This window comes from Pan troglodytes, chromosome 13, assembly GCF_028858775.2.
Source record: "Pan troglodytes isolate AG18354 chromosome 13, NHGRI_mPanTro3-v2.0_pri, whole genome shotgun sequence".
NCBI lineage: Eukaryota > Metazoa > Chordata > Mammalia > Primates > Hominidae > Pan > Pan troglodytes.
The window spans coordinates 120,724,957-120,737,563 of record NC_072411.2 but is presented as its reverse complement, the minus strand read 5'-3'; the positions used below and the strand labels follow the sequence as shown (position 1 = coordinate 120,737,563).

General features: G+C 39.9%; 1 protein-coding gene across 27 annotated transcripts in view; it reads left to right on the top strand.

Annotated features, from left to right (window-relative positions):
- Window positions 1-12,607, top strand: part of USP37 (ubiquitin specific peptidase 37) — a 118,791-nt gene that overhangs the window by 90,255 nt on the left and 15,929 nt on the right. For all 27 annotated transcript variants that reach the window (XR_010149881.1, XM_054679349.1, XM_054679350.1 and 24 more), the window contains 2 exons: window positions 1,817-1,958; window positions 3,919-4,174. Coding sequence is in view for 26 of the 27 variants with exons in the window: in XM_054679349.1 (XP_054535324.1) it covers window positions 1,817-1,958; window positions 3,919-4,174 (398 nt within the window). In the remaining variant the exon portion in view is untranslated. The remainder of the gene's footprint in view (window positions 1-1,816; window positions 1,959-3,918; window positions 4,175-12,607) is intronic.

Sequence of the window (12,607 nt, the reverse complement as noted above, 5' to 3'; positions counted from 1 at the left end):
GTTCTCAAGATACAAATGAGCAATACCACTTGGCTGCTTAGAAAGTGAGCAAGTGATGCATTTACAGGATGAATATTTTTCATTGCTACAGGCAAGCTGCCTTCTGTAAATATAGTAATCATTAATGGAATGCACTCTATGTACCAAGTCACTGTAGTTTCAAGAAAGAAATGATTTCATTGGGCATCATTGTACCTTGGCATGGTCATCTGTTCTCCAGGGTCTACTGGTATGAAAATTTGGGAGTTGATCAATAAAGAATGATTAGGCCCTAGAAGACCTGTCATGCCGATCAAACTTAAAAGAGGCTGAGTTATGAACCAGAATACCATTGATTCTTCTACAATGTCCTTTGTCACAAATTTACCCTGGTGCAATGGTAGCCAGGTGTCATCCTCCTTCAGCAAAATATTTATCTGGGTAAACAAATTAATATGTTCAGGTTTGCTTGGTGAGCGTGAAATCTGAATTGAGGAATTAAGATGGCTAATTGGCTATTATACTAAAAACCCTTTTGAGCACATGGGAGGCTTTTCAAGTGTTCAGGTTGGAGTGCAGTGATATCCTGGCTGCTCTGAGCCACACACTATGTTTGGGCTTATCACTGACCACTTGCCTCTTTTCTTTGATCTACATTGCTATGTAATCTTCCTGATTTCCACTCTGGCCTCTTATTTCTTGGTGCCATTAGTCTATATGTTTATTTTCAGTTTTTACATTCAGGTTAATTGTATTTTCTAGTTTTCATTTTATATATATTTTTTGTATTGCATATGAATTTGTGTTAACCTCCATCAAAGAAAGTTCCTGTTCTTTGACCTTTACCACTTTTTTTCTTTAGTTTATTTTCGGCTTACCTAGAAGACAACACAGTAACACCTTACTTATCTGGCATCATTAAAGGATTCCACATAAGTGAATTTTTATATAACTGAAGCTTACCTTTTAACCATTTATCTTTTAAAAGATTTTTAACAGTTTGGATGAAAATGTTTCTAAAATATGTTACACTGTTCCTTACATTCTTAAAATAACTAAGGATAATTTAAGTATATCTTAATGACTTAGAATCAGCATTTTAAGTATCAATTATTGCACTGTGTTTCAATATGATATTGCCCTCAGAGGCTCTTAATTATTACAAGATAGTTTGCTTTTACATTAAATGACTTTATAGTTCTTGTTTGCCTTTCTTGTGGTTATTCTTTCTCATTTCTTAGCTCTCATTTCTTGATGAACTTGATACACTATTTTATTCACCATTTCCTGGGAAAGAAAGGGTCCCTCTAAGTACATGGGCTTTGGAACTGCCTTCCTCAGAAGCCTTTTTTCTTACTTTGGAATCCCTATGTTCTGGAAAGTAGAGGTTGCCAGAAGTCTGACCTACAGATAAGTGGATAAGTGGAATGTTACTGTTATTTTTAAAGTGCATGGATCATAATTTAAAAGATCACAAATTAGTCTTCATGCACTTTGTTGTCAAAAACATTTATTCATTGCTATGCCTGCATGAATTCAATAGCATAATTTATAAAGACAATAGCAAATTTCATTGGGGTTGATCATTAAAAGAAAAAAGGCACAACATGATTAGTTTACTGATGATACGTAGTAGCATAAGAGTTGTCCAGTTTTCAAAGCATGGCTCTTTTGGAGTGGGGCAAAGGTAATGCTGAAATATACCTCTTTTGATATATCTTTTTTTTCTGTTAAGTAATTTTCCGTAATGGAAAAGCAATTTGTTTTGATATTTTTACAATAAAAGAATAACAAAGACAAATGTTTATCAGGCTTTTTTTTTTTCCTTAAATTACAGGAAATTCACCTTCAAATCCAAGAGCTCCTTGGCTTTATGCCTTGATTCAGACAGTGAGGATGAGCTAAAACGTTCTGTGGCCCTCAGCCAGAGACTTTGTGAAATGTTAGGCAACGAACAGCAGCAGGAAGACCTGGAAAAAGTAAGTAATATTTTCTTAAAACATCTGACAAAGATTTGTTTATCTCTTACTGTCCAAACAAATGTCTTTTATAACCATCATCAAACTAATTAGTTTTAAAGAAAATGCCTTCTCTGGCTACAGAAATCAGTCTGTTTACAGATGGATCAAGACTTACGAGAAATTCGTTGTTCTAAACAAATTACTTTCTTTTTTTGCCCTTCAGAGCTACTTTTGCATATTCATCCTCAAATAATTACTTGCTTTATTTTGGTAGCAGTTTTTTAAGACAGGGTATCGCTCTGTTGCCCAGGCTGGAGTACAGTGGTGTAATCACGGCTCACCACAGCATCGTTCTCCTGGTCTCAAACAATCCTCCTACCTCAGCTCCCCAAGTAGCTGGGACTACAGGCATGTACCACCATGCCTGGCTAGTTTTTAAAATTTTTTGTAGAGACAAGGTCTCACTATGTGACCTAGGCAGGTCTAAAATTCCTGGGCTCAGGTGATCCTACGACCTCAGCTTCCCTAAGTGCTGGGATTACAGGCATGAGCCACTACTCCCAGCCTGTAGCAATTGTTTATGTGAGGGAACTGTAGTAAACATTTTACATCAACAGAGCAACCAAGTAATCTAATTGTTTAAATTATGGATTTATTAATTGGATTAATATATAGATAATTATATGGATAGTTAATACTTTGAAGATCTAAGCTTTTCTAGGTGTTTGCATTATCTTATGCTACTGTATTTTATTTTAAGCCTCCCTTTTAAATAATAGAATTATTTTAGTAGTTATTTTTGTTCTGTTTCCTATCTTACTTTAAAGCCAGAGGTAGTTTGTGGTTGTTCAACTTGAATGAGAAATGTGTGAAAGTCCAAAATTCTCCCAGAAAACAACTTTTGAATATTTACATAATCTTTTTTTTTTTTTTGAGACGGAGTCTCACTCTGTTGCCCAGGCTGGAGTGCAGTGGCACGATCTTGGCTCACTGCAGTCTCTGTCCCCCAGGTTCAAGTGATTCTCCTGCCTCAGCCTCCTGAGTAGCTGGGATTACAGACGTGCACCACAACATTTCCCTAATTTTTGGGTTTTGGTTTTTTATTTAATTAATTTATTTATTTATTTTTGAGACAGACTCTTGCCCTGTCACCCAGGCTGTGAGTACAGTGGTGTGATCTTAGCTTGCTGCATCCTCCACCTCCCAGGTTCAGGCGATTCTCTGTCTCCCTAGTAGCTGGGACTACAGGTGCGTGCCACCATGCCTGGCTAATTTTTTTGTATTTTTAGTAGAGATGGAGTTTATCCATGTTGGCCAGGCTGATCTCGAACTCCTGGCCTCAAGTGATCTGCTGGCCTCGACCTCCCAAAGTGCTGGGATTACAGGCATGAGCCACCACGCCCAGCCTAATTTTTGTATTTTTAGTAAAGACGGGTTTTCGCCATGTTGGCCAGGCTGGTATCAAACTCCTGACCTCAGGTGATCCACCTACCTTGGCCTCCCAAAGTGCTGGGATTACAGGCGTGAGCCACCTCGCCCAGCCTTCTTTACATAATCTTGATGTCGTTTTTATTTTTCTCATTTATTGTTAATAAGATCAGCTAACATAGGCATAATGATAGAATATTTACTGTATAATCTATATATATCTGGAAGAAAATAAATTGAAAATACTTAAAGTAATTATCTCTGAGTAATCTATTTTGAATGAATTTATTTTATTATTTTTATGTATTCTCCAAATTTGTACAAAATATATACTTATTTCAATCAAGAAAAAATAATGTATTCTTATGTATTTATTATTTTTAAAGTTAGACTCACCATTTAGTTTATATATTGGTTATTGATTGTTAAATAACCCAAAGCATCAAAGAAAGGAAACTTTTTAGAAATAAAGTTGCTACTTTAAATACTAATTAAGATTGCTATATTTGTAGGTATTCTGGTTTCTTCTAAAAGTAACTCTCTTCTTCAGGATTCAAAATTATGCCCAATAGAGCCTGACAAGTCTGAATTGGAAAACTCAGGATTTGACAGAATGAGCGAAGAAGAGCTTCTAGCAGCTGTCTTGGAGATAAGTAAGAGAGATACTTCACCATCTCTGAGTCATGAAGATGATGATAAGCCAACTAGCAGCCCAGATACCGGATTTGCAGAAGATGATATTCAAGAAATGCCAGAAAATCCAGACACTATGGAAACTGAGAAGCCCAGAACAATCACAGAGCTGGGTAGGTTTAATGAAGATTAAACCTCTGTGAAACAAAACATAACTCTTTCAAAGTTTTGTAGTGACAAATGACCTCCAAATAACGGGAGATAAATAGAAAAATTAGCTGAGCATGGTGGCGTGTGACCCTAATCCCAGCTACTTGGGAGGCTGAGGCAGGAGAATTCGCTTGAACCGGGAGGCGGAGGTTGCAGTGAGCCAAGATTGCACCACTGCACTCCAGCCTGGGCGACAGAGTGAGACTCCTTCTCAGATAAAAACAGATAAAGGGAGGTGAAGTGGATCTGTATATAACAGGGTTGATGGCATTTTCATTCTGTATTATAAAAAGCTTTGAAAAATGAGAAGCAAATATTGTGACTAGTACACAGATACTAGTGGTAAAGTATGCCATATCCCTTTAGGTATACATCACTAGTAAAACTAGCCTTCTTATGTGCATTTAATATATGTTTGTGTCAGTTCTGAGGTGCTTTTCTCACCACTGCTATTTTCAGAAATTCATATAATTCTTTCATTTTCCTATATCTGAATTTACACCAGGTGTTAGGGTATAAATAATTCAAGTTCTCCATTCCCTGCACAATGCATTGCTTTTTCTATGTTTAGATGTATTTAGATACACAACTACTTACCATTGTGTTACAGTTGCCTACAGTACTCAGTACAGTAACATGCTGTACAGGTTTATAGCCCAGGAGCAATAAGCTATGCCATGTAGCCTAGATGTATAGTCAGCTATACCATCTAGGTTTGTGTTAAATATACTCGAAGATGTTCGCACAAAGACGAAATCACTTAACCATGCAATTTCTTAGAATGTATCTTCATCATTAAGCAACACATGACTGTACATAAAATGCTATACTATTTTTTTGGTAATTTTTACTCATTTTTTGTTATCTAAAGCTATCAGTGGGAACAACAGAGCTGAGCTATCCTGCCTTGTACTGTGGGTATTTTGAAATTTTTAGGTAGATAACTTTTACTATCTTTTCCTGTGACCAGTTCAAATTTTTCTCTCTTGATAGCCCCAAGATCTAGACAACTATATATTGCTAATGTGTTTCAGGTACACCAACCATAGGATTTTGGAAATGAAGAGAATACTAGAATATCAGGAAATTATTTTCTACATTCTCATAGTTGGAACCTCTTCAATTATGAATTATTTTGCATGCAAGTGAAATAAGAATTAGTATATCCCCATTTAACTGGGAGCAAAAACGTGATGGTTTTTATACACAGGCATTACTTTTTTCCTTCTTGATACAAGTATCATTATGCAGTCCCCTTACTACATTTATAATCACTGCCCTTAGGTATCCCTGGTTAATATTAGTGCTTTTGTCCCTTCCTGATTTATTTCCTGCTTTCTGCTCTCCTTTTCAGTTCTTTGCCCAGTCCTATAACTTCCTAAAATTAACAAAGGGACAGCTACAGGAAGAGGTAATATGTGGCAATGTCCTATATCATGCACTTCAAGGGAGCTACAGTTTTTATAGCCTGAAAGGAGACAAAGTAGTTGGAAATGGCAGTGGGTAGTAAAGAGGAAACCCACCCTGTCTCCAGGCTCTGGGGTATGGGGAAAAAACAGCCTGTACTTAAAAGAACACTAGAAAAATCCATAATGGGAGGCTTTAGAAGAAAAACTGGCCCTGACTAAAGACTAAAGAGACCTGACAACCAAATGTAGTGAGTAACCTTAGGAGTCTAGGTTAGAAAAAATTCTACAAAAAATATTTTGGAAACAACTGGAGAAATGAGAATGTGGGCTATATATTGGAATTATAAATAGAATTACTGTTAATATTCTTAGATGTGTGATAATTGTTATGTAGGAAAATGTGCTTTTAATTAAGAGATTCAGGCTGGGCTGGGTACAGTGGCTCATGCCTGTAATCCCAGCACTTTGGGAGGCTGAGGTGGGTGAATCACCTGAGATCAGGAGGTCAAGACCAACTTGACCAACATGGTGAAACCCCATCTCTACCAAAAATACAAAATTAGCCGAGTGTGATGTTGCATGCCTGTAATCCCAGCTACTTGGGAGGCTGAGGCAGAAGAATTGCCTGAACCCAGGAGGTGGAGGAGGTTGCAGTGAGCCGATATTGCACCATTGTACTTCATCCTGGGCAACAAGAGCAAAACTCTGTCTCAAAAAAAAAAAAGAGAGAGAGAGATTCAGGCTGACGTGCTTTGGGGTAAAGTATTATAATATCTGCAATTACAGTGTATTCACATGGCTCCATAGAAAAGAAAAGTGTGAGTGTGTGTATATACACACTCAGTCTCCAAAGACAGCATCTAGTGAACCGTGGCTACCAGTATGCATACTCTTGTGTAGACCTCTTCACAGTGAATTTGGGAAGGCTATGTGAGTGCAATAAAATGTGATTGAACTGATTGTGTGCCAAGTTCGTGATTAAACATTAAGATGGCCTGGCAACTTCCCCTTGTGTGCTTTTGGGAACCCTAAGCTGCTACGTAAGAAGCTTGGCTGCCCTGCTGGAGAGATCACATTGCGAAGGAAGACTCTTGAGATCACCAAAAGAAAGAGGATATCTAGCCATCCCAACTAATCTTTCTTTTTTTTTTTTTTTTTTTTTCCCTGGGGCGGACCAGGTCTCTCTCTGTCACCCAGGCTGGAGTGCAGTGGCATGATCTCAGCTCACTGCAACCTCTGCCTCCCAGGTTCAAGTGATTCTCCTGCCTCAGCCTCCCGAGTAGCTGGGATTACAGGCGCCCGCCACCACACCCAGCTAATTTTCTTGTGTGTTTTTAATAGAGATGGGGATTCACCATGTTGGCCAGGCTGGTCTCGAACTCCTGACCTCAGGTGATCCACCTGCCTCAGCCTCCCAAAGTGCTAGGATTACAGGCATGAGCCACCACGCCCAGCCCCAGCTGATCTTTCTAACCAACACCACAAAGGTGCCAAGGGAAAAAAAAAAAAAATCAAGGGAGACATGTTTTTTGGCCTGAGCAATTGGATAGATAATGGTACCATTTGCTGATATGAGGAAGGCACAGTTGGTGGGACAAGGGAGGAATAAAAATTAAACAGGCAAATGGAGATTTCACCTAGGCATTTCAATATACAAGTTTAAAGCTCAGGGAAGAAATTCAGACTAGAGATATGAATTTGATATTTCATCAGTTTGTGAGGCTATAGTAACACATGAGATCACTTAGAGAGCTTAAGTAGAAAAGACAGTCCAAAGAAGTGTCATGATCACTTTCTTTCAGCAGCCTGTTTTCTCAGTTTCTGATCTTAATTCCAAAAGTCTTTTCTTCTACCTTATTTTGGTTGCCCACTTACAGAAGTCATTACCCTAGACCAGTGCTTCTCAAAGTGTGAACTTAGATCATCAAATATAATCTGTGAACTTCCTGGAAATGCCAATTATCTCCTTCCTCTTTTCTTCTGTCGCAGTAGCCTGACAAAACCCCAACTCCCAACTCAACTAGCTACTTTTTCCATACCTGCACCCAAGCTGGTGAAGATTGCTAAAGAAAATCACAAAACTGTGTTCCGTGGACTTTCCTCAAACTCAGGACTACACTCTTAAATGGGCACTAAATGCTACTAGTCAGTTTTGTAATACTTTCTTATTTGTTTTCTCAGTCTCCATGATGTCTTCCTGAAATCTGTACTTATTTCTCTCTTTTTCTCCCTCCCTCTCTCCCTCCCTCAAATATGCCAAGGCCATTCTCATCTCAGAGCTTTTGCACTTAAGGTCCTTGAGGGCAGGCACCATCTTGCTTTAATTATCACTATATCCCCAACTTCTACAACAGTGCTTGGCACATAGATTCTCAATAAATATCTGTGACTTAACAGTTGGGCTGTTTTGTGAATCAGCTGAGGAGGGGCAGGAAGGCAAAGTAAGGTTTTACAGTCTCTAGACACTAGCCAGAAGGAATAGTGTGTACAAAGACTCAGAAATGAGAAAGCCCACAGCAAGTTAGTGGACCTAAAAGAAAGTTCAGAATGATCTGCATGACTGGAGCATATTGTTGAAAGGGAAATGCAAAAGATGAGACTAGAGAGCTAAGTAGTCTCTGGTTTTTGCATGGCCTGAAGCCATGTTTAGGAATTTGGACTTTTGTTTCAAAGGCATTAGGAAGTTATTGGATATTTTAAGCAAACAATTATTTGATAAGGATTTATGTTTGAAGAAAAGATCATTCTGGCTACAGAAGTTAGAAAAAAACAGTAATACTTGAGACCTCTTAGGAAATTATTGCAGTAGTCCAAACAAGAAGTTAGTGGTGTCCTAAGCCAAGGTTTTGGCTTGAAAAAAAAAGTTGATGGATTCAAGAGATGCTTAGGAAATAATAATTTATCTTATGTGAGGAGTGAATGAGAGGGAGAAGTCACATATGATCCTCAGATATCTGTCTTTTAAAAGAAACTGTGGAAAATTATCTTATTCACTGAAATATAGAATATCAGGAAGAGAGCGGGTTTCAATTAGGGCGTGGGGAAGAAGCAAACAGTATATTCAGTGGAAGAATGTTGAGTTAAGGCCACACGCAGTGGCTCACACCTGTAATCCCAGCACTTTGGGAGGCTGAGGTGGGCGGATCACGAGGTCAGGAGATCGAGACCATCCTGGCTAACATGGTGAAACCCCGTCTCTACTAAAAATACAAAAAATTAGCCAGGCATGGTGGCGGTCGCCTGTAGTCCCAGCTACTTGGGAGGCTGAGGCAGGAGAATGGCAAGAACCCGGGAGGCAGAGCTTGCAGTGAGCCGAGATGGTGCCACTGCACTCCAGCCTGGGTGACAGAGCGAGACTCTGTCTCAAAAAAAAAAAAAAAAAAAAAAAAGAATGTTGAGTTAAACACATGAATCCCCTTTGATCCATTGTACAGTCCTTAAAAGTGCATTATTATTTCATGGCCATGTTTGTCCCCATAGATTTTTAAATACGTTCTGTATCTGTCTGATAATCTTATCCTGAAGACAAATGTATATTGACTTTAGCATCTTCAAGCAAATTTCCTTGATCTCCTTTCTAACACATGGATTAGTTACTAGTATAATCCAGGATTGTCTGAGGTACATTGAATCATTGAGTGTTCAAAATTATTGGTTAAGAAAAATTATTCTGTCACGTTTTTGAGTATGTTTTGATAATAAAAATAATAATACTCATTTTATACTCTAAAATAGCAATGTCAACCCCCAAGTCTCCCTTCCACTTGAAATGCTCATCATCAGCTAACTTTGTATATCTCAGTTCCAAATTTCCAAAACAGATAATCTGATTGGTTGAGTCAAATAATCCATTCCCAGTTCAGCAGGCGTAGGTAGGAGGGACAGGCAGGGTCATGTAGACTTCCAAGCTGCCCCTTCTAGGCCATGGGAAGGGTTGTTTCTCCAATAATAGAAGAAAGGAAGAAATTATTGACATCTCTAGGATAATTGTTTTTTGTGTGTTTAATTGGGATTATCTGTAATATAATTTTTCTGAACAATTGGGATTTTTCCACCAAATAAATTCTGAGTCTCTTTTCCTCTTTTAATAAATATTCACTCAGCAATTCAGTACAACTCAAAATGCTAACTAGTTGCTGACTTAGAATCTAAAGCCAGGATGCTGTAAGCTTCAGGGTTACCTGTGCCACAGAGAAATACAGTATTAGGAGCCAGGTGCAGTGTGGCTCACACCTATAATCCCAGCACTTTGGGAGGCCAAGGCAGGTGGATCACCTGAGGTCAGGAGTTCAAGACCAGCCTGGCCAACATGGTGAAACCCTGTCTCTACTAAAAATAAAAAATGAGCTGGGTGTGGTGGCACACGCCTGTAATCCCAGCTACTTGGGAGGCTGAGGCATAAGAATCTCTTGAACCTGGGAGTTGGAGGTTGCAGTGAGCCGAGATTGTGCCACTGTACTCCAGCCTGGCCAACAGAGTGAGAGTCGGTCTCAAAAAATAAAATAAGATAAAATACAGTATTAGGGCAGGTAAAGAGCGTATACAAACTCAATAACAGTATGTATAGCATGAGTATATAAAGGTAATTCTCGTTAGCCAGTTAAATACTTCTTGATGAGGAGGTTTACTTTAGTAATGTTTGATATAGTTAACGCTTGTATTTGTATTGAAAATTATTGTGGGCCGGGCATGGTGGCTCAATCCTGTAATCCCAGCACTTTGAGAAGCAAAGGCTGATGGATCACCTGACGTCAGGAGTTCGAGACCAGCCTGACCAACATGGTGAAACCCCGCCTCTACTAAAAATACAAAATTAGCTGGGCATGGTGGTGCATGCTACTTGGGAGGCTGAGGCAGGAGAATTGCTTGAACCCGGGAGGCGGAGGTTGCAATGAGCCACAATCATGCCCTTGCACTCCAGTCTGGGCAACAAGAGCGAAACTCCATCTCAAAAAATAATAATAATACAAAAATTATGAAATGGCCGGGTATGGTGGCTCATGCCTGTTAATCCCAGCACTTTGGGAGGCCAAGGTGGGCGGATCACTTGAGGTCAGGAGTTCGAGACCAGCCTGGCCAGCATGGTGAAACCCCATCTCTACCAAAAATATAAAAAATTAGCCAGGTGTGGTGGTGCACACCTGTAATCCCAGCTACTCGGAAGGCTGAGGCAGGAGAATCGCTTGAACCTAGAAGGTGGAGGTTGCAGTGAGCGGATATTGTGCCACTGCACTCCACCCTGGGCGACAGAGCAAGACTCAGTCTTAAAAAACAAAAAAACAAAAAAAACATGAAATGTTATTGCTCTAACAATTCAGATAACCAGAAAAAAATCATAACTATTCTGTTTATTTTAGCTAGCCGTAGTCTAGAAATTGAGAAGGAACAGGCCGGGAGGGGTGGCTCACGCCTATAATCCCAGCACTTTGGGATGCCAAGGCAGGTGGATCACCTGAGATCAGGAGTTCAAGACCAGTCTGGCCAACATGGTGAAACTCTATCTCTACTAAAAAATACAAAAATTAGGCCAGGCACGGTGGCTCACGCCTGTAATCCCAGCACTTTGGGAGGCTGAGGTGGGCGGATCACGAGGTCAGGAGTTCGAGACCAGCCTGACCAAGATGGTGAAACCCCGTCTCTACTAAAAATACAAAAATTAGCCGGGCGTGGTGGCGTGCACCTGTAATCCCAGCTACGCGGAAGGCTGAAGCAGGAGAATCGCTGGAACCGTAGAGGCAAAGGTTGCAGTGAGCCGAGATCGCGCCACTGCACTCCAGCCTGAGCAACAGAGCGAAACTCCATCTCAAAAAAAAAATAGATAGATAGATAGATAGATAGATAGATAGATAGATAGATATTAGCCGGGCATGGTGGCGGGCGCCTGTAGTCCCAGCTACTCAGGAGTCTGTGGCGGGAGAATTGCTTGAAAGAGGTGGAGGTTGCAGTGAGCCACTGCACTCCAGCCTGGGCAGGGGGAGGGGGAAGGGAGGAGGGGGGAGGGGATTTCTTACCTTCCTGAATGTTTTAAACACACACTGTATATTGCCATACACTCTTTTGATTTAGATATATACAATGCTTGTTTGATTATTAATGTTTAAACACATGTTCAACATACAGTGTAATAAATGGGGAAAATCGGCGAGGCACAGTGGCTCACACCTGTAATCTCAGCATTTTGGGAGCCCAAGGCAGGTAGATCACCTGAGGTCAGGAGTTTGAGAGCAGCCTGGCCAATGTGATGAAACCTCATCTCTACTAAAACAAAAATTCCGTTAGGTGTGATGGCGTGCACCTGTAATCCCAGCTGCTTGGTGGCTGAGGCATGAGAATTGCTTGAACCCGGGAGGCAGAGATTGCAGTGAGCCGAGATAGTGCCACTGGACTCCAGCCTGGGTGAGAGAGCAAGACACTGTCCCCAAAAAATAAAAAAAAGAATGGGGAAAATCTCAATAGTAGCTTGATCATTTTGGCCTAATTCTTACTTCATTTGCTCTAAAAATATTTTATTTCCAGTACTTGGTCAAGTGACACTATGACCTATGGCTGTTTTTTCTTCCCCATCTTTACATAGTGTGTTTCTGATGATTAATTAACTTTTAGAACCATCACTGTAGATCATTTGTTCTCAAACAAGAACAATTTTGCCTTCCAGAGGACATATAGTAGTGTCTGTCATTTTTGGTTATCACAACTGTAGAGGGTGGATGCTACTAATATCTAGTAGGTAGAGGCCAGAAACACTGCTAAACGTTCTACAATGCACAGGACATACTCTTCTCCCCTCACCCCAACAAAAGCTTGTCCCACCCAAAATGTCAATAGCTCTAGGTTGATCAACCCTGACGTAGATCTAGTAAGGTGAAATTGTATGTCCTAAGCAAATTATAGATGAAATTAGGGTAAATTGCTTTATGAACAGTAGGTGTCACTCTAGTTCAGAAATTTCCATTTATTAGGATTTTCCAAATTAATGTTATGTTCTGC